Source organism: Dendropsophus ebraccatus, chromosome 8, assembly GCF_027789765.1.
Source record: "Dendropsophus ebraccatus isolate aDenEbr1 chromosome 8, aDenEbr1.pat, whole genome shotgun sequence".
Classification (NCBI taxonomy): domain Eukaryota; kingdom Metazoa; phylum Chordata; class Amphibia; order Anura; family Hylidae; genus Dendropsophus; species Dendropsophus ebraccatus.
In genome coordinates, this window is record NC_091461.1 from 14,394,162 (window position 1) to 14,416,364 (window position 22,203).

The 22,203-nt window shown below is 43.1% G+C and overlaps 1 protein-coding gene across 1 annotated transcript in view; it reads left to right on the forward strand.

Annotated features, from left to right (window-relative positions):
- The first annotated feature begins 1,074 nt into the window (after nt 1-1,074).
- The window catches only part of LOC138799964 (transient receptor potential cation channel subfamily V member 6-like), a 31,036-nt gene continuing 9,907 nt past the window's right edge, over nt 1,075-22,203 (forward strand). Inside the window, exons 1-13 of the mRNA XM_069981768.1 lie at nt 1,075-1,160; nt 5,413-5,510; nt 8,743-8,865; nt 9,925-10,065; nt 11,122-11,220; nt 13,636-13,799; nt 13,905-14,051; nt 14,504-14,716; nt 16,540-16,626; nt 16,927-17,003; nt 17,653-17,818; nt 19,288-19,354; nt 20,780-21,048. Coding sequence (XP_069837869.1) covers nt 1,075-1,160; nt 5,413-5,510; nt 8,743-8,865; nt 9,925-10,065; nt 11,122-11,220; nt 13,636-13,799; nt 13,905-14,051; nt 14,504-14,716; nt 16,540-16,626; nt 16,927-17,003; nt 17,653-17,818; nt 19,288-19,354; nt 20,780-21,048 — 1,737 coding nt within the window. The remainder of the gene's footprint in view (nt 1,161-5,412; nt 5,511-8,742; nt 8,866-9,924; nt 10,066-11,121; nt 11,221-13,635; nt 13,800-13,904; nt 14,052-14,503; nt 14,717-16,539; nt 16,627-16,926; nt 17,004-17,652; nt 17,819-19,287; nt 19,355-20,779; nt 21,049-22,203) is intronic.

A 22,203-nucleotide genomic window follows, 5' to 3' on the forward strand; every position in this document is an offset into this window, starting at 1 on the left:
TTTCATGTCAGAAATAGTCATTTTTTAAATTTTTTATTATTTGACTTTTAGTCCGTCCTGTATGTGCCAAACGTATTTAAAGGGGTTATCCAGCACTACAAAAACATGGCCACTTTTGTCCTGCTCTTGTCTCCAGGTTGGGTGGGGTTTGAAACTCAGTTCCATTCAAGTAAATGGAGCTTAATTGCAGACCGCACCTGAACTGGAGACGAGAGGGGGAAAAGTGTCCATGTTTTTGTAGTGCTGGATAACCCCTTTAAGGGTGCACAAGGCCCATAGCTCCAGCAATAATGTTTTTTTCTTTTTTATGTAAGCTTTTTTTTTAGACTAACATCAGTCTTAGGGTCCTATTACATTTTTAACGACTAACGATAAACAATCACAAACGAGATTGTTTATCGTTAACCTAAAATCGTTCACCATATTACACAGAACGATGGTCGTTAGATACGATTGTTACTATGATCATCTATTCCTTCTGTTCCCAGCAAAACAATGAACAATTACACTGAACGATTAGTGAAAAAATGCAGAACTTGAACGAACGAATGTGGAATTACAGCAAACGATTAACGATAATTTTAGGTTCAAATCTGGATCAACGATATACGAACGATTTTTTGATCGCTGCCTGTAATTACACAGACCGATTATCGTTAAAATTCGACATATATAACGATTTTTCGCACGATAATCGTCCCGCTCAGTAATGCTGAGTGGTAGTCTATTTGAAAGCTGTACAAGTTTCATCTACACATATAAAACCCCATTTAACAGATGTGCCATTCAGGACCCCGGGAAAGCCGGGTGACAGGTTTGTGTTTTCCGTAATGATTGGTAACCAGTGACTCTGGTTTACTTTGCTCCAGCACACAGCTGGTTAATATAGAAGAGGAACAGGTCTGGTGAGGATGGGGGTTTGGAATGAGGGAGACTGGGGTGAGACACTGTGCACCTGCCGCCTCCTCCTCACAACACCAGGGCTGGAGGATCTGCCGACCAGGATCACAATTTAAAGGGGCAGTAGAGACGATGTGACCCCCAGTGTGGGGGATCAGTGAATCGGGCAGCGACATGTTTAATCCACTCCGAGAGAGGATCAGCACATGGGCCGAGAACCATCAGGAGGAGGAGAGGACGGAGCTGATCCAGAGGAAACGGTAGATGGTGTATTGTAGGATTGGGTCACCTTGTAGGGTTATTATTGGATTTTATCATTTCTAAATATTCAAATGGAATTATTACCTGCGTCTCTGCCAACAATGAAGGGGGGGGGGGGGTCTGATCGACGGGGGGCCGAAAGGTAGATCCTAATGGTGCCTTTACACAGACAGATTTATCTGACAGATTTTGGAAGCCAAAGCCAGGAATGGATTCGGAAAGAGGAGATATCTCAGTCTTTCCTTCATGACCTGTTCCCTACTCATAGTCCATTCCTGGCTTTGGCTTCCAAAATCTGTCTCTGTGTGAACAAACCATTAGCCTCCTTCAAAAGATTGACTTACAAGGATCGTTATACTGTACCAAGTAGACGATCCCTTTAAGAGGCTGTATATAATGTTATTATCTATCATAACCAATTAAAGGGGTAGCCCAGCGAAAATCTTTTTCTTTCAAATCAACTAATTTCCTAAAGTTATAAAGATTTGTAATTTACTTCTATTGAAAAACCACCAGTCTTCCAGTACTTACCAGCTGCTGTATGTCCTGCAGGAAGTGGTGCATTCTTTCCAGTCTGACACAATGCTCTCTGCTGCCACCTCTGTCCATGTCAGGGACTGTCCAGAGCAGCAGCAAATCCCCATAGATACCTCTCCTGCTCTGGACAGAGGTGGCAGCAGAGAGCACTGTGTCAGACTGGAGAGAATACACCACTTCCTGCAGGACATCCAGCAGCTGATAAGTATGGGAAGACTGGAGATTTTTTAATAGAAGTCAATTACAAATCTCTATTACTTTCTGAAACCAGTTGATTTGAAAGAAAAGAAAAAGATTTTTGCTGGAGTACCCCTTTAAAAAGGTTGGAAAAACATGGCCACTCTCTTCTAGCACCACCCCGTCCTCAGTTTGTGTGTTTGGTTTTTTTTTGGCAGGGCTGAGTTGTAATGCCACACACAACCTTAGGACGGAGGGTGGTGCTGTTTTTGCAAGAAAGTAGCTGTGTTGTGTAATATGCAACAACAATTGCACAAGTGGAGAAGGCAATGGGCTGTGTAGCTGGGGATACGGTGCAGTTCAGGTGATAACAGTACAATAGTAAATGCATAATGTAAGTGAAGCTCCGCCCACAGTATTTCCATTTATACGGTAATAACATATATATTATAGTGTCATTTATAGTGCCGCGCCTTCCCATAATCCTAGGCAGTAAAGCAGACACAGTGATATATATATACGGCTGATGGCTGTGCCCCGTGGAGCAGAACGATCAGCGTATATAAGTGTATGTGTCAGCACGGCCGCTGCCGGATCATGTGATCATGCAATGAGACCACAATGCACATGACCCCCCCCTCCCCCATTCTGATTCAATGGGGGTCCCGCACATTACGGTCTTAGTGTGTGTTCCCGTCCATGAAGACCGAAAGTTCCGGAAGAATTTGCTGCTGATCTGGCTGTGGTTATTCTAGCAGGTAGACTTAAAGGGGGCATCCAGAATGAGAAAAACATGGTGGATTCCTTTAAAAAAACGGACAACTCCTGTCTTCAGGCTGTGTGGGGTAGAGCATCCGAGCCCCATTCACTTTAATCTAGTTCAGATTCAATACTACACAAAACCTGTGGACAGGGGGTGGCGCTGGTTTGGAAGAAGGCAGGCTTGCTTTTTTAACCCTGGACAACTCCTTTAAGGGACAGGTTATTTTTACTTGTGCCCAGTATTTACAGCCATAATAATAATAATAATAATACCAGTATTTACAGGCAGAGGGGGGGGGGAACAAAAGCCTATATATATATATATATATATATATATATATATATATATATATATATATATATATATATATATATATATATATACAGTGATACCTTGGTTTAAGAGTGTTTTGGTTTAAGAGCTCATAGTTTTTCAAGATTGTGACTTGGTGTAAGAGCATTGCTTTGGTTTAACCCTGTACTGGGTGGAAGGGGGAGTGGGGGAGGGGCATGGTCTGCATAGCGGGGTCTACAGCCCTGTACTCTGACCCAGAACGTCTCTCTCACCTTCCAAATGATAGCAGATCCACTTCAGGCTGGGGCTTGCATCAGGGGACAGGACTGTGGGGGTAATCTTTTCATAGCTGTAACCCCTCTCTCCCGGGAACAGAGAGCGCTGCTATACTGTGGCCACATCTGTCCTGCTCATTCCTTTCTGCTCCCTGCAGTCTCTGTCCGTCCTGATTGGTCCATGCTAACACACACCCCTCCCCCATTGCTGTCATGTGACCACACAGACCTCTGACAGCTGCCCTGCTTCTCTATTCTAGCCTGTTGTACTACGCTACTGCATTATCGGGATCTGCAGCTCCATCCTGTATCTACAAACTGCTGCTGTGTTATCAGGGTTATACAGTTACTATACATTATACACCACATGCTGATTGCTATACTGTACAGTAACTTATATATCACATATCCAGCTGCTGTGTTATCAGGGTTATACAGTTACTATACATTATACACCACATGCTGATTGCTATACTGTACAGTAATTTATATATCACATATCCAGCTGCTGTGTTATCAGGGTTATACAGTTACTATACATTATATACCACATGCTGATTGCTATACTGTACAGTAACTTATATCACATATTCAGCAGCTTATGAATGTTTGTTTCATCTGTTTTACATGATATTCAGAATATAAAATCATTATTTTTGGGGGGTGGAACCAATTGTCTGCATTTCAATGATTCCTTATGGGAAAATTTGCTTTGGTTTAAGAGTGGATTTGGATTACAAGCGCGGTCCTGGAACGAATTATGCTCATAATCCAAGGCACCACTGTGTATATATATATATATATATATATATATATATATATATATATATATATATATATTATATAGCCATCTTTTGCTGCTTTTTCATTCTGATAACTGGCTCAAAAATTTTGGGCACAATTTTTTTGTACCACATTTGGAACAAACAATAATAGAGCTGATTTACTACCATGTTCCCAGCAGCAAATTCAGGGCCGGCTCCAGGTTTTTGTGGGTCCTTGGGTGACAGAGCCTCAGCGGGCCCCTCATACATCCACTATGCACCCATCCTCCACACACTATGGACAATCCTTTGAGACACCACTAACTTACAAACACATATTACTGACACTGACAGACTGACCGTGACACACTCGGGCACTAACACTCAGCACTTACAGCTCAGTCTTCTCCCTCTTCCTCTTTGGCTGCTCTCCACACTGTGAGGTTGAGGACCTTCAGGTCATGTGATCAGGAGTTTCACCCTGTTCTCTCTCTGTGCAGGTCCTGCTCTGTCTCTGGGCTGAACATTAGAGCACCGGGCCCCTCCCCCTCTCTGGGCCTGTTGCGTTGGTACTTTAAAACCCGACACAACCAACAGATTTTATTAAGCAAACCGTCATTTTTTTAATGGGCTTTCTAGTCTAAAAACCAGACACTTCTAGTATGGCGGCATGGTCGAGTTTTAGTTTTGTCCAGTGAAAAACCTTCCAGATTTTCTAACGGCGACAGACACATTCATGAATATGACGCGAAAAGAACAGACGCAAGCGACCACTCTGTTTTTGGCCAGTATTTTTAGCCCCAAAACACCCGCACAAACCAAAACCAATAAACAAACCAAAAAGATCTTTTTTCACTTCTGGAGATACTGGGTACAAAAAAACAGATTTTTTTTTTTATTTGCTAAATTGGCTACAATAAATGGTATGCCCTAACTTAATATTATGGCTGTAAGTTTTAGGCCACATTGACAGTTTTTTGGGTCCTTACAGGATGTCTGCAATCGCCCCAGTCCGCAAAGAAATTGTCCGTAACACCTCCGTAATGTGTGTGTGTGTGGGGGGGGGGGGGGGGCGGAGAGGGGAGGCTGATAAATAATTGGGACTAGTTTAAAAAAGATTACTCATCCATATTTTTACAGATTGGCGGATTTTTCTTCTGTAAAAAATGACACATCTGCAAAAATTACGGCCACTTCCATTAACTTCTATGGGAGAATCTGTGCCGCAATTTCAGCCCGTACTAGAGCTTGTCTAGTCTGGTGTTGTTGCCATTGGGATGTAGTGATCATATAAAAAGCAAATAACCATCCCACACCCTGGAGCACAGATATCGAACCCCCTGCCCTCCGGATATTGCAAAAGTACAACTCAAGGCCACTATTGGCCACAGTTATGGTGATATTACTATCTATTATATGATTCCGCACCTTCTTATCCCAGGATTCAAGACCTTCCGCTCCTGCGGGCTGCACAGGAAAATGATATTCGACTACTAAAGGAACTTCTTGAAGATGAGAACTGTGACCCATTCCAGAGAGGTGAGAGTATTACCCCCCAGCATGGTTCTGGCCAAACCCTATGGGATTGCATTATTTTCTTGCCACCTTGAACACTGTCATTCTAAAGGGACAGCAAGACAATAGCCATGCTGACCATGATATCCACCAATACATTGGGGGAGATTTATCAAACATGGTGTAAAGTGAGACTGGCTCAGTCGCCCCTAGCAACCAATCAGATTCCACCTTTCATTTTCCAAAGAGTCTGTGAGCAATGAAAGGTGGAATCTGATTGGTTGCTAGGGGCAACTGAGTCAGTTTCACTTTACACCATGTTTGATAAATCTCCCCCATGGTCTATCCAGTATCATAGAAATTCTAGAGTAATTCTGATCACGTTGGCTTTCTGAGGTGGCCAAACCCGAACGCCCCTTATTTATATCCTCTGGGTGTACAGGATCTCTCTGAATTGGACAAAACGGAGTCCCACACCCCCACCCACCCCTTGTTACAAAGACCGCACAAGCTTATAAAGGGAATGCCATCAAAATTGTATTCTTTCAACCTCTGTTCATGTCAAGAACTGTCCAGAGCAGGAGAGGTTTTCTATGGGGATTTGCTGCTGCTCTGGACAGTTCCTGACATGGACAAAGGTGGCAGCAGAGAGCACTGTGTCAGACTGGAGAGAATACACCACTTCCTGCAGTACATACAGCAGTTCATAAGTACGGGAAGACTGGAGATTTATAAATAGAAATAAATTACAAATCTATATAACTTTCTGACACCAGTTGAATTTTTTTCTGTAGGTCCCCGTTAAACTATGGGTAATATGGCTACAGTTCTTTAATTTCCTGCAATGCCGCCTATTCCAAGGCCCGATAATCGTTACCGATGTCCTTGCAGCCCTTGTTAAACACCACACATTACCTTTCCAGGCTGCAGGTCTTCTCCTGTGCTCCTCTTCCTCCCGGTTCCGTGCACAGCAGCAGCTTTGGTGCGGCCTTTCTGAGCTGACAGACCGCTCAGCCAATCACTGGCCGCAGCAGTCCTGGCCAGTGATTGGCTGAGCGGCCTGTCAGCTAACAGCTAATCGAAGCTGCTGCTGCGTGTGGGACCAGGAGGAAGAGGAGCGCAGGGGAAGACCTGCAGCCTGGATAGGTAAAGTATGGTGCTGCTTGAATCGTCGCTCGCCCGCCCGATGACACGATCATTGGGTGATCGTTGTCTCTATTCAACGGAGCGATAATCGCCCGATTATCGCTCCGTGGAATAGGCCCCTTACATGGCAACCCCATATAGTCCGAGCCTACTGTATGATAATTCTGGAGGCCGCCGGGTTCCTGCTCCTTCGCTGGATTTACAGATCTCCCCCTGTGTGAGGATGGTGCGTGCACTCAGGGTTACTGGCTTCACTCACCTCCCTTTCTATCATTCCAAATAAATTTTTTATTCCTGTTTACAACCCTGAATATTTTAGGCTGTAAATCCTTATCTGTAAAGTGTACCTGTCTTTACAAAAAACTTTTGAACACATCAAAAGGTTTTATCAGTCAGAGTGTCCAGACCGTGACTGATCGGTAGAGGAAGCCGGGAAACAACTACGCTGCCGCACGCTCCGCTCACGTTCTGTGTCTGAGACCTAGGAGGACCCCCATAGACTTACACTGAAAGTCAGTCCAGGTCAGGTGACATGGAGCCAGGAGTGAACGCACTGTGCACCGACTCCGGCTACTTCTCCTGGTGGTGATGGTGATGGTCTGAACACCCTGACTGCTCAAAACTTTTGATATGCCTCTGTGACTTTTTTTTTTATTATTTTTAAAGCCAGTGCCCATTTATTACCAAGAATCAGCTGTTTAACACCCACAAAAGTCACTTTAAAGGGTAATCGGGCAGTGGCGGGGGGAGGGGTGTTTAGGGTCGGGGGAATATTTTAGATGAACTGTCATCAGTTTGCAATTTAATTCTTATAAAAAATCTCCGGTCTACCAGTACTTATTAGCTGCTGTATGTCCTACAGGAAGTGGTGTATTCTCTCCAGTCTGACACAGTCCTCTTTGCTGCCACCTCTGTCCATATCAGGAACTGTCCAGAGCAGCAGCAAATCCCCATAGAAAACCTCTCCTGCTCTGGACAGTTCCAGACATGGACAAAGATGGCAGCAGAGAGCACTGTTTTAGACTGGAAAGAATACACCACTTCCTGCAGGACATACAGCAGCAGATAAGTACTGAAAGACTGGAGATTTTTAATTAGAAGTAAATTACAAATTTATATAACTTGAGGGGACTGGAAGCAGTTTTCTTTGTTCGCTGTGTAGTAGTCAGACATTGTTACTGCAGCTAAGCTGCCTTTAACTTAAACAGGGGTTGAGCTACACTTACAGGTCTCCACCACTATACAGTGAACGGAGACCACTGCTTCCGCCCCCATTCACTGTGTAGTGCAGACTCTGAACAGCTGTGGATAGAACCTCAATCTGTTTTGCCTGGAAATCCCCCCCCCCCCCACTACGGTCTGCACTCATATGGCATATGATGGTGAGGGCAGCTCTCTCACTCTCTTTTCCCCTACCACAGCAGGAAATCACAGCACAATGTGGAGCAGCAGGTAGTAGCTGAATTATATCCAGTCAGTGACTAAAGATAAGTCTGTCTTCCAATAACCTTCTATACTGCACAGGCCTATGCTATAGTCTACCTTCAGCAAAGATACCCTCTTCCAGAAGGAAAAGAGCTTATTATCTGGGGACACCTATTAGAGGTAGTTTCACTGTGAGACTCTGTGAGTAGGTTTAGGCTGTGCTATCTCAGGGTGGCATAAACTAGTGATAAAGAAGCTGAACAGAATGATGTTTCACTTGTATCCTCCTGAATAAATGGACAATAAGTAGTCCTCTCCATTATGTGCATGAGCCCAGTAGCCCTGGATATTCATGAGAAGCAGAAAACTCCGCCCACCAGCTGCTGATTGGCAGTTATCTATCCATGCTGTGTATAGGCCGTCAACTGTCAATCAGCAGCTGAAGGGCGGGAGGAAGGGTGTGGCCAAAATCCTATTGTCCTGCAGATTAGGAGAACGGCTGAACAGAATGATGTAGGTAATACACCGATCTGTTCAGCATTTCTGTCACTAATTTATGCTGCCACATTTAAGATGGAATAAACCTATTTACAAATTCCTTTTTAAAGAGCCTTGAAGCATGAGTAGATGTTCGAAAACACAAACTGAATAGCAGTATGGTATTCATCTCTCTATACCTACACAGGAGCGGTGGGAGAGACGGCATTGCACTTGGCAGTCCAAGCCGAAAACCTGGAAGCTGTGGAGATTCTATTGGATGAGGCCCCTCAGCTAATCAACCAGCCAATGACCTCCGACCTCTATAAAGGTAACCTACCCCATCGCACATCTTGTCTAGTGGTTTTTAATCTTGTAGTTTATGGTTTTCTACAAAGGGGTCATCCTAAGAGGCCTCCTCCTGCACCTTGTTTATCATGCCCGCAGGCGTAAATCTTGATAAGAATCTACACCATGTCAATAGTGCAAATAATTGAGAGGGTTACATAATCTTTAAAGAGTCACTGTCGTTAATTTTTTTTGCAGAAATCAATAGTCCAGGCGATTTTAAGAAACTTTGTAATTGGGTTTATTAGCCAAATATGCCATTATCTGCATGTAAAAAGGCTTTTCCCAGGTCACCCCCTCCTCTCCTTTCTGTCATCCACTGCTCAGAATCAGGAAATCTCGACTGTTTTTCCATCAGTCGGATATGTCTGGTCTTTGAAGAGGGGAGGGGGGGAGGGGGAAGGAGCGAGATTAGCGGGCAGCTGAGAGCCGAGAACAAAGGATTACTCAGAGGGGGAGCTATTCACAGTGCCATTCAGAGGTCAGAGAGGTCAGTGGTGACTGTCAGAGGAGAGAGCCTGTGATGTGAATGTAAATTAACTCTTTGTTGTCCTGTTTTGCTTCCTCTACTTTCTGTCTCCATAGGAAAACCATAAAGACAGGGGGGAGAGCTTCAAACTCCTTTTTCATGATAAATATTCATTTTTTGGCTAATAAACCCAATTACATCGCCTGTACTATTGATTTATGCAATAAAATTTTTTAATGACGGTGACACTTTAAGTATTAGAGGCAAAGAGTGAATAAGGGAGTAAATATGGTCCAAGACCTACTGGGTTTCTGGCCAGGCCTGGTCAATAGAGTAGATGAGGGGGCTGCACCAAACTGGATGGAACCTCATAGCTTGGGCACTGCAGAGCATCAGAAGTCTCAGTATAGCCTGAACAGACTGTGAACAGACTGTGTATAATCAAGGACTGTGTATAATCAAGTTAGTCAGGGGACTAAGAAGGGGAAAGGCCAGAACCCCACAATACACTGCAGCCGGTGGGTCTCTGGGTTTCCCCTTCCTCTGGTCTTATACATACGTCGTATTTTCCAGGTCAGACTGCACTGCATATAGCGGCTGTAAATCAGAACATAAACCTGGTTCTTACGCTGATACATAGAGGAGCCGACGTCTCTTCACCTCGAGCTACAGGGACCTTCTTTGCACTTAATAAGAAAAATCTCTTTTACTTCGGTAAGTGTGGGAACATAAGAGGATTACCTGTGTAGCCAAGAAGATGTAAGACGGAGATGGTTTTTCCTATAATTTTCTTACTTAAATCTCTTTCTCGATCAACAAAGCAAGAATTATGAGCGGCAAAACATAGACTTAGGCCTTATTCACACGTTCTGTAATTTTATCCACAATTCCAGACAAATTTAGGGCTAGTCACAGTACGGGCCTACATTGTATCACAGATTCAGTCTAATTCTATGGGAGTGCCCGTAATTTTTGAAGATCCGTAATTTTTACGGAAAAAATGTCTGTAAAATTTGCGAAAAAATACGGATCAACTTAATTTGACCATCGCCTTCCTGCAAAAAATATGGACTATTTTTTTTCTTTTTCGGATTGCAGACAATTGTGAGGGTAATATGCGGTCCTCAAAAACTGCTAAATAATGGAATATGGCCTTAATGGTCGATGACGCTGTTGACCACTACATCTAAGGGTTCAAAGAGATTTCTAAACCGGCCACTGTAACTCAATAAAGGAGCCATCCCTTGGCTAGGTCCTTCTTTAGAGAGTTATCTGGCTAGTCCCGTTTTTTTGAGACCCAAATTGAGGCTCCGTGGAGCAGTGCTCCTAGGTTTTCAATGTGTTGAGCACTTTATCCAGCAGCCTACAGTTTCTTTAGCTTCTCTCCCTAAAGTCAGTGATCGTTTTCGTTTTGTGGTGGTGGTCCACTATACATCGCCCCCACCTAGTCAGAATCCTGCTCCACACTGATGAGGGGCAACACCCTGAAACAGCTGTCTGTGGGTGGATACCTGGCTTTGGTTCTCTCCTTCCAGGAGACATCCCTTGGCTAGGTCCTTCCCTGGAGGGCTATCTGGCTAGTTCCGCGTTTTGAGACTGTGAGTTGAGGTTCCACAGACTCTTACAAAATAATGTAACTCGAGCCGGGAACGGCTACCCAACTGCCCCAGTAGTATACAACAAAGTTCTGAAATTGCTGTATGTATTGTGTGAGTCTTTATACACAGTGTTACCTGGCATGCCTTAACACATGGACTGAATATCTTCTAGGAGAACACATACTGACCTTTGCCGCTTGTGTAGGGGACACTGAGATTGTGAAGATACTTCTGGATCATGGCGCTGATCTCCAGGCCAAGGATTCTTGGGGTAAGGGAAATTTGGACTATGTTGTAGACCTGTAGACTATAATCAGAATGTTGGTAATTATTCATGCCTAATAGGTTGGGTATAATTTCTAGTCACTATAGTATTTCTCCAGAATGTCCTCTTTTTTTTTTTTGTTAAAGGAGTTCTCCACTTTGGACAATCTATTTGTGAGTAGCACAGCAATAATCTCATCACAAAGTGACCTCCTGCTAGTAACCCAGCAATTAGGTGGAATGTGTGGAGAAATCTAGTAGTGTTAGTTTTCCCTGCAGCGCCATCTCAGGACAAATTAAACATTACGCAATGCCCATTTAAAACAGGTATCTATCTATCTGTGTAATGCAGGCAGGGCAGGTCCTCCAAGGAGAGAGAGATGAGGATTCCGAACAAAATGCCCACCGCTATTAGGCCTTATTCACACGTCCCGGGAAATTGTCCGTGGTCGCGGATCCACAACCACAGACAATGTTAGGGCTCCTTGAAGTGAATGTGGCCATTCACATGATCCATGCTGCAACCCGCACCGCGAAAAAATAAGAAGGGGAGTCTTAATCCTTGCCGGGTGGCAGTGGGGGCTCCAGCTAGGGGATCCGTGCCGCGATCCTCTTCCGGATCGTGGCACGGATCGTGTGAATGAGCCCTTAATTCAAACTTTCCTAAAAGGACATATGAATATGGGTTGTAGAAACTAGACAATTTCTTAAAGGGGTACTGCAGAGAAAATTATATAGATTTATAAATTACTTCTATTTAAAAAAACAGTACTCATCAGCTGCTGTTGGTCCTGCAGAAAGTGGTGTATTCTATCCAGTGTGACACAGTGCTCTCTGCTGCCACCTCTGTTCATGTCGGGAACTGTCCAGAGCAGCAGCAAATCCCCATAGAAAACATCTGCTGCTCTGGACAGTTTCTGTAATGGACAGAGGTGGCAGCAGAGAGCACTGTGTCAGACTGGAAAGAATACACCACTTCCTGCAGGACATACAGCAACTGATAAGTACTGGAAGGATTGAGATTTTTAAATATAAGAAAATTACAAATCTATATAACTTTTTGGCACTAGTTGATTTGAAAGAATTTTTTTCCACCAGAGTACTCCTTTAGGGCGTGTTCACACTACAGAATCCATGTAGATAAACTCCAGCGGATTCCATGCACTTGCCCCTCTGCACTCCTGCTTGAAGATCTGCCCATCCCATAGGCTCCATTCTATTCAGGCAGATTCCGCCATCCGCCCCCAAAAAAAAATTGACATGTCAAGTCCTTGGGCGGATGATGGAATCCGCCGGGCCATAGAATGAAGCCTTTGGGATGGGCAGATGTTCAAGCAAGGGGGGGGGTGGGATATGCGGGTGCACAAGGAAGCCGCCGGAGCTTATCCACACGGATTTCGTAATGTGAACTTAATGGGTTTTTTAGTGACATGTTGTAGGGGGGAAAAGCAGCAGTTACGCACGTTGGAAATTTCAACATGCCCAATACCCATACACGGTGCAAGTACTTGAACATTTGGAAACTGCTGTTATGTTTCCATAGGGCTGGAGGTAATTTTCTTACCTTTATCCTCAGCGCCACTTTAGTTAAATCTGCAGTTTAAATAATATGTAAATTATTCAGTTTGTGGAATTGGGAGCGGAACTACTCCAGCACAGCATCACATGGGCAACTACAGCAAGAACAACTGAACCTCTTTAGATCATTATCTACCAATTACTATCTTGCCTCAGGTTCAGCTCGCCTCATGACTTGCCCCTTCCATGTATGCAAGAGAAGGACTTCTATCTTAACCACACTTACTTTTTAGAGCCTCCCCTCTAGCCTCTGTTTGTGTCCAGTCTACTGGCTCACAGGACTCAAACCACTAAAGGCTACAGAGCTTGCTGTCATCTTCTCATCTACCCAAATAGAGGCTGCTTCTTTGGGTATAGCCTCCCCAATGCTCAAAGTGCACAGAACACATTTACCAATAAGTGTCCCGAATATCCTTTACTTCATATTACAACTGCTATTCAGTAGGGTTGAGTGAAATTCAGAAAAGTGGCCAAATTGGACGCCGTCATAGGGCTCCCATGAAAACATGGATCCTGCCTATGGCTTATGGGTGTATCCATGTTTTTCAGGACTTTCTTCGACGATATACTGTGCAACTTTTCAAGACGCTGTGAGCTGAATACTGAGGGTTTGGACACTTTTCTCAAGTCTGCGCAACACCACTGCTCAGACATTGATTGCTTTTTTCCGATCCCCTACCAAACCGACAATGGTGACACCATTCCTGCTGAAAGAATTGGTAGAAGGGGACGTATCACCAGTCCATAATGGAAATATAATGTCTACACTGTGATGTACCGTATCTCAATTTTACCCCTTACAACACTGCACAATGGCATTTCTATTGTTTTTACATCTCCGTAGGCAACACAGTCCTACACATCCTTGTTCTTCAACCCAACAAGAATCTATCGTGTCAGATGTTTGACTTCCTCTTATCCCAGGATGGTGGAAGAACTCCTATTGACGTTCCCAATGCACAGGGACTTACACCACTGAAGTTGGCCGTCGTAGAAGGAAATGTGGTTGTGAGTTTATAATATTTTCTTGGTCTTACATGGTCCACCATACCCAAGAAACCTTTTCCACAGACTTCAATGAGACATCTGATTCTCCTCTGTGTCAACTCGCAGATGTTCCAGCACCTAGTTCAAAAGAAAAGAAAGATCCACTATACATTTGGTCCTGTCACCACCATGATGTACGACATGTCGGAAATCGATTCTTGGGGAGATGAGCAGTCGGTGCTTGAGTTAATTGCATCAGCCAACAAGAGCCAGGTAAGACATAGGAATCGTAGTAATAACCTCATTCTTCTTGTGCCCGACATTCATGGGAATAAAGATGCTCTCTCAAAGAGGTTGTCAACTCTTCCTATTGCCCCTCCATGGCATAAAACAACAAACACCATACTTACCTTCCCCTTGTTTCGTCCCCATCCCCCCCAGCTGGACCATCTTGCGATCCTGGCTTTGTTCCCATTCTGTCTGCATCTGCTGGAGTCCAACTCCCTGCATAGTCCTTTGATTGGTGAAGTGGAGAGAAGGACGTTGATGGAAGCCAGCAGAATGGGAGCACGGCCAGCATTGGAAGATTGCACAGTGAAAGAAGCAAATGGAGCGAGATGGGGTAAGTATGGACTATTTGTTGTTTTACACCACTGGGTGGCAGTAAGAAGAGTTTAAGATTTCCCCAGATATCTTTGTGCCTGACAATCTCTTATATCTCATAGGCTCATAAAATACTGAACATTCCCCCGGTTAAGGAACTACTGCAAAAGAAATGGAACTCCACCGGACGTCCATACACCTGGTTCCTGGGTCTGATCTATATTCTATATATGATCTGTTTCTCTATATGTTGTGCCAACCGTCCTCTAAAGCAGCGAGAAGACAATAACACAGACAACAGAGATATAACTCTGTTAGTTCAGAAAACTCTGAAGGTGGGGCACAGATAACTCATGTATAATAAGTAGATGAGCGAATACTGTTCGATTGAACAGATATTCGATCTAATAGTGAGACATTCGAATATTCAATATTCGTACGAATATCCCGCGGATATTTGATAAGCGTTAAAATCCCCCAGCTTCCGGTTTCACCGTCCAAATGGTCAAATAGATGTTTTTCACTAATCGAAAACTTGTTCCCATAGACTTTAATGGGATCGAATATTCGTATATTCGCGGGATATTCGAATATCTCACTATTCGCTCATCCCTAATAATAAGTGAAAGGGAATGTGATGTTGATGGCGATGTTACCCGTAGGTTCCAATTACAGTATCCAGCTCAATGAAGCCAATATTGGACTCCTAACAACTAGTTATACTGTTCTTCATAGTGGTGTCAGTAATTTGGTAAATGATTTACCGTTACTAGATATGTGGTTAACACAGAGGAAACTGCAGTTCAATGTTTCCGAATATAAAATAATGCACTTGGAGAGAAGGAATATATATATATTTGTATGCTGGGCTGTATGTGTTTTTATATATATATATATATATATATATATATATATATATATATATATATAATGGTATGCTGGGCTGTATATATGATGGTATGCTGGGCTATATATATATATATATATATATATATATATATATATATAATGGTATGCTGGGCTGTATATATAATGGTATATTGGGCTGTATATAAATGATCGTACGCTGGGCTGTATATATATAATGGTATATTGGGCTGTATATAAATAATGGTATGCGGGGCTGTATATATAATAGTATGCTGGGCTGTATATATATATATATATACATAATGGTATGCTGGGCTGTATATATAATGGTATGCTGGGCTGTATATATATAATGGTATGCTGGGCTGTATATATATATATATATATATATATATGTATATGTAGTGGTATGCTGGGCTGTATATATAGTGGTATGCTGGACTGTATATAACGGTATGCTGGGCTATATATATATATAATGGTATATTGGGCTGTATATAAATAATGGTATGCGGGGCTGTATATATAGTGGTATGCTGGGCTGTATATATATATAACGGTATGCTGGGCTGTATATATAGTGGTATGCTGGGCTGTATATATATATATATAATGGTATGCTGGGCTGTATATATATAACTGTATGCTGGGGTGTATATATAATGGTATGCTGGGCTGTATATATAGTGGTATGCTGGGCTGTATATATAGTGGTATGCTGGGCTGTATATATAGTGGTATGCTGGGCTGTATATATATATAATGGTATGCTGGGCTGTATATATATATATATATATATATATATATAATGGCATGCTGGGCTGTATATATATAACTGTATGCTGGGGTGTATATATAATGGTATGCTGGGCTGTATATATAGTGGTATGCTGGGCTGTATATATATAACGGTATGCTGGGCTGTATATATATATAATGGCATGCTGGGCTGTATATATAATGGTATGCTGGGCTGTATATATATAACTGTATGCTGGGGTGTATATATAATGGTATGCTGGGCTGTATAGTTAGAGGTATAGCCAGTAGTAAGAGGAAGGTTTTGATCCCACTGTATAAAGCTCTAGTGACATCACATCTGAAATACTGTGTCCAGTTCTGGAGACCTCACAAAAAGTGAGTTTTAGTTTTAAGGCAACCAAAAGTGGTGGAGTTTACTTTGACATCAAGAAAACAGAATATTCCTGTATTTCAGTTGGAGATGTAAATGGATCATTGTTGAGTTTCCTTGACCTACTCTTATTGAACGTCTCTTTTCTATCTCCAGGAAGCTTATTTGACATATGACGATCATCTAAGACTTGTTGGTGAGGTCATTTCAGTCATTGGGGCCCTAATACTTTTGCTAAGTGAGGTGAGAGTGGGTCCTACAGCCAAGATGTTTCTGAGCACCAATCAGTAAGGGTTAAGAGGGCATTTTTAATAAACACTATAAGACAGTGACCCACTTTAAGTGTCACCTTGAAATAGAGATGGTCCTCCCCACCCCTCTCTGCCCCTCACACTCCTGTTGTAATTAAGCTCATGGAAGAGACCGGGCCAATTGGGGGGGGGGGGGGGGGGGTCATCTTGTCTACTCACGGGCCATTCTGAATTCCTTTATCTGGTCTAAACTCTTGCAAAAAAATGTGTTTTTGTTTTTTTTTCTCTCTAGGTGAAGCAGACCTGCAGAATGGGTATAAAATACTTTGTGAGCAGCACATTCTGGAGGGATCCATTCAACATAATCAGGTGAGATAGCAGCTTAAAGCAAATGTACCACTAGTACATTGTTTTTTGTTTTTAACATGAATGGATTGGCGCCGTCGCGGGGTTCTCGTGCACAACGCTGGTCTATTGCCGAGCACCGGCCGGGTATGAAGAACTGGTGTGACACCTCCAGTCCCCTCTGTGACGTGGCTCCATTGGTTCTAAAGAAGTTTTTATATATATAAACTTTTTTTTTAGTCCTATTAGGGGTCTTGACATGCACTGGTAATGCACACTGTATAATCTGCTATTCTAAGCATAACACTGGTCTGGGAGTCTTTGATGGCGGAAGGAATGGAATCCCCTCTTTCTGTCGAACCCCTTAGATGCTTTGTTATTGACTTAGGCATCTAAGATGTTAAATGGCCAGGATCTGAGTTCTCTCTGATCACTACAACAGAATGTTAGTTGTAGTATACAGATTACCCCGATGATATACTGAGCAGAGGTGAATTTATTTTGTGCACCATGATAAATTTACTTGCAGTCCTATGGAAAGCTGCACACAACACCTTGTAATACTTCTGCACTCCGAACCAAATGAAACACCTAGCTCTGCTAAATCTGCTAAATCTGTGCGTTACCACAATTACAGTTATTAACAGCTCCAAAATCTTTGCTATATTTACAGAATTTCCTTCTCTTTTCTGATCCTGATCATCCTTGTTCTGCGTTTGACTGATACGGATGGAGAAGTTGTCCCCATGTCCGTGGCACTCGTACTGGGTTGGTGTTATGCCATGTACTTTGCCCGTGGGTTCAAAATGCTGGGACCTTTCACAATCATGATACGAAAAGTAAGAAGATGTAGAAAGTGTTATGTTATACATTTACCATATCCTGATTGTCTGCTCCTTACCGTAATGGAACCCTACCGTATAACTAGAGAACCTTATCTAAGGTTCGTCTCCACAGAATTTCTTCCTCTACACTCTTCCAGCATCTTCTTAACCTTTTACCCACCTACAGTGCCCCAAAGGATAATAATATCCCATTTGGTAGTTAGGTCCTCCTGTAAGTAGGTGGGTAGACCACTCCAGTAGTTAGATAGGTACACCCTAGGAGGTAGGCAGGTCCCACAGTATACTTGAAAATGGTGATATGTGATCACCGAAACGTTGCGTCTGTTGGATTGCTGCACTTATGAATCAATAAATCACGAATCTTTACGACCTCGGTGTGCTGCGGATTTTCTAATTACAGGTCCCACAGTAGCTAGACTGGTTCCTCCGAAGGTAGATAGGTGACCCTCCTCTAGGTAGATAGGTGCCTACATGTTAGTAGACAGATCTCTTCTTACAAAAAAAAAAAAAAAAATAAAATAATAAACTCACTACCAGGGTCTCCTCTACCGACCCCAATCTTTGCCGCAGTACTAGATTAATGATGTCATTTTGTGTCTAAGAAAGAAGCAGGACACAAAAGTCTTGGACTACTCCCAGCCTTTTGGTTGCAGGTCTAGGGAAATTAGTAATAGGGAAGGAGTTGATGGCATCTTTGCTCCGTGGCATGAGTGTCCTAAGGACGCGCTCAAGTGAAAGGCACCACTTACTTGCCATGGGATCTGGGTCACGTTTTAAAGGGGAACTATCAGCAAGCTAGACAAATCTAACCTGCTGATAGCCCCCTATTGTACAGGAGATGCAGAGGAGGAAGGTATGTCTCTTACCTTGATCCTCGGTGCTGTTTCGGTGCAGTTAGTAGTTTGGTTCAGTGTAACAGTTAGGAGCCCTGCCCCCATAGCGCTAATCCGCCCCAGCCAACCTACCCCTTTCTAATTATAATAAATGGAGAAAGCCAGATGGGCCCTATGGGGGTAGGCAAGTACTACTAACGGGTGTGCCTCAGTTCTCCTAACCATCTTACCGGACCATGGAGCAAACTACTAACTGCACCAGAACGGCACTGACGATGAAGATAAGAGACATACTTACCTCCTCAATGTCTCCTGTTCAATTGGGGGTGCTATACGCAGGTTAGATTCGTCTAATCTGCTGATAGTTCCCCTATAATGCACTCCCATTGTTCCGATGTTGGTACCCTGCTGTGTATATGCACAAGCGTACCCCACGCTTACATTGTCCAAACAAATTGTATAATTTAGGATAAAACAGACAATGTTAGAATGAATGTAAACAAGCAAATATGCCACTAGTGGGAAAAAGAACTTTATGGACCGACAACCATCATAGAAGGTGATCCTACCCTAGTAGAGGTTTTTTTTATACTGTATTAATATTGACCTTTTATTTCTTCTATTATACAGATAGCTGCCAGTGATCTCTTGACATTTTGCTGGCTTATGGCGGTGGTGGTTGTTGGATACAGTGTGGGTAAGCAATGTTTATGATGATTATTATAATAATAACTAATAAAAACTCTAATTTTTATAAGGATTTTACCATAAATTTCAAATCAAGATTCGCTGCGAATTGCAATGTCAATTCGCTTCGTTCTGCAAAGCGAATTCAAGCAGATTCATTAAGAAAATTCGCAAAAAAGAGACGGGGCAGCCGCAGATGCTGTCTGGAGCGTCACTGGGCGGGAGAAAGGGATTAACCATAATCCCTAGCGCCCGTCCAATCAGCTGCAGGCCCCTCTGTGATGTCAGCCCCTCCCGCTCTATATTAGGAGGTTTTATAATGGAGGCGGCCAGTCGGCTGTGTGTGGAGGAGAGAACAGGCAGCAGGCAGTCACAGCACAGCAGGGAGAGACTAAGGGTACTATTACACTGAACGATAATCGGCAGAATCCGCCCTATCCGGACGATTATCGTTCCATAATAAACACAACGATCAGCCAATAATCATTGTCATCGGCTGATCGTTAATATGGGTTCTGACCTATAATTGTCAGCCACCGACAGCGCATCGCTATGTGTAATAGAGATGCACGGCTGGCGATTTGCAAAAGAATACATTACCTATCCTGGGTCCAGAGCTCCTCCTACTCCTCTTCTCCCTGGGTCCCGCGCGCTGCAGCACCAGAGCGGTCTGTCTTAGCTGACAGTCCGCTCAGCCAATCACAGGCCACTCTGAAGCTACAGCACGTGGAACCTGGGGAGAAGAGGAGCAGGAAGAGCCCTGGACCCAGGATAGGTAATGTATACCAGTTTAGCAAGGGCTGCAAGGACATCCGTAACGATGTCCATTCAGCACTTGTTAAATGATTATCGGGCCGCCTAATAGGCCCGTTTACTGTTATTATCTGGCCCTCATCGGCCCATGTAATAGTGCCCTTACAGACCAAGTGTCCAGTTTACTAAGTAAATGGGTGACTATAGCAATGCACTGGGACCATATTATTCACTCATTGAGCACTATAAACTCCTATAAATTCCTATTGGGTTATACCAATTTACTGGGATCAGTGAATGTAGCGTGCCCCTTACATAATCAGTGCTTCCACCCCACTCCTGTCCTGGGAAAAAAAAAATTATATTACGCTGCTGATCCACCAAGGTCTACTGCTATCAATGGTGAAAATTGGATGAGTGACATGGTTTTGTTTTTTTTTAATTGTGATTGACATGTTTTTGTTTTTAATTGTGATTTTCCGATTTTTGACACTTTTAAAACAACATGCTGTAACAAATTTGTCCTATAAAAGTCCTACTACTGCAGCTACAATAGTTTTGCCTCTTTTAATGAAATTTGTTATGATTCGGTTCGCAAATTTTAATTTAATTTTAATAAGTTTGACCTAAGTTTTGCAGTCAGTAATTTTCTTTTTGTCCTTTATTCCACCACCTTCTCCAGCTCTTTACATCACCTTTCAGACAGTACAGGGACAAGCACTTGGGGCCTTTTATGACTATGTAATGACCCTGATCAGCACCTACTGTCTATTCTCCAATCTCCTCAATGGACCAGCAAATTACACAGTTGATGTCCCCGGGATGTATACTCCCCTTTATGGCTCTTTTTGTGTCATTGCCTTTCTTCTCATGTTCAATCTGCTCATTGCAATGATGGGAGACACACAATCTGCAATGGATAAAAAGAAGGAGGAATTATGGAAAGCAGAGGTAAGGTTACAAATGGTAAATGTCTTGTATATAATGGCAGTATTATAGTAGTTATATTCTTGTATATAATGGCAGTATTATAGTAGTTATATTCTTGTATATAGGAGCAGTATTATAGTAGTTATATTCTTGTATATAGGAGCAGTATTATAGTAGTTATATTCTTGTATATAGGAGCAGTATTATAGTAGTTATATTCCTGTATATAGGAGCAGTATTATAGTAGTTATATTCTTGTATATAGGAGCAGTATTATAGTAGTTATATTCTTGTATATAGGGGCAGTATTATAGTAAAATCAGCGTGCACGTGCAGGGAAGGGAGGCCATGGAACGGCCCTGCAACCCCAATGTCACAGGACCAGACCCAAAAAGCCCCACCAAAACCCAGCCAGCACCACCGGCGGGGAAGGCTGCCCCCAAACGACACAAGTATGGATATGGTATTACACTTACCATTGCTGCTCTCACAGAATGGGGAAGACATAGGGTCCAGAGGTGCAGCACTCTTTTTCTTCCCTGAACCACATTTTGTTTCTCTCTTTTCTCCGTGTTTCGCACTCCTCCTGGTGAGACCCACATGACCGCAATTAGCAGGAGACACCTGAGTGCACATGGTTTTAATCCCTCCTGTTTTTTCCCATTCTGTTTGCTGCAGCTATGGTGAGCGCAATACCTTATCCAGACTTGTGCTGCTTGGGGGCGACCTTCTCCGCCGGCGGTGCTGGACGGGTTCTGGTGTGGTGTTTTTGGGTCTGGTCCTGTGGCATGGGGGTCGCAGGGCCGTCCCATGGCCCCCGTTCCCTGGCTGTGCACGCCTGCGGGGTTTGTGGCCACTGACTGGCACGGTGTGGACTTAGTGTAGGGACCCATGTGTATCAGATACCGGCACGAGGTACATGGGGCAGTATGGCTTGATCAATTCATACACAAAATTCTGATGTGTTTTTTATTTAGCCTAGCGGCACTAGTATCAGCCATAGGTGTGAGGTGCAGCGCTCTTTTTCTTCCCTGAACCATAACTACTATAATACTGCTCCTATATACAAGAATATAACTACTATAATACTGCTCCCTATATACAAGAATATAACTACTATAATACTGCTCCTATATACAGGAATATAACTACTATAATACTGCTCCTATATACAAG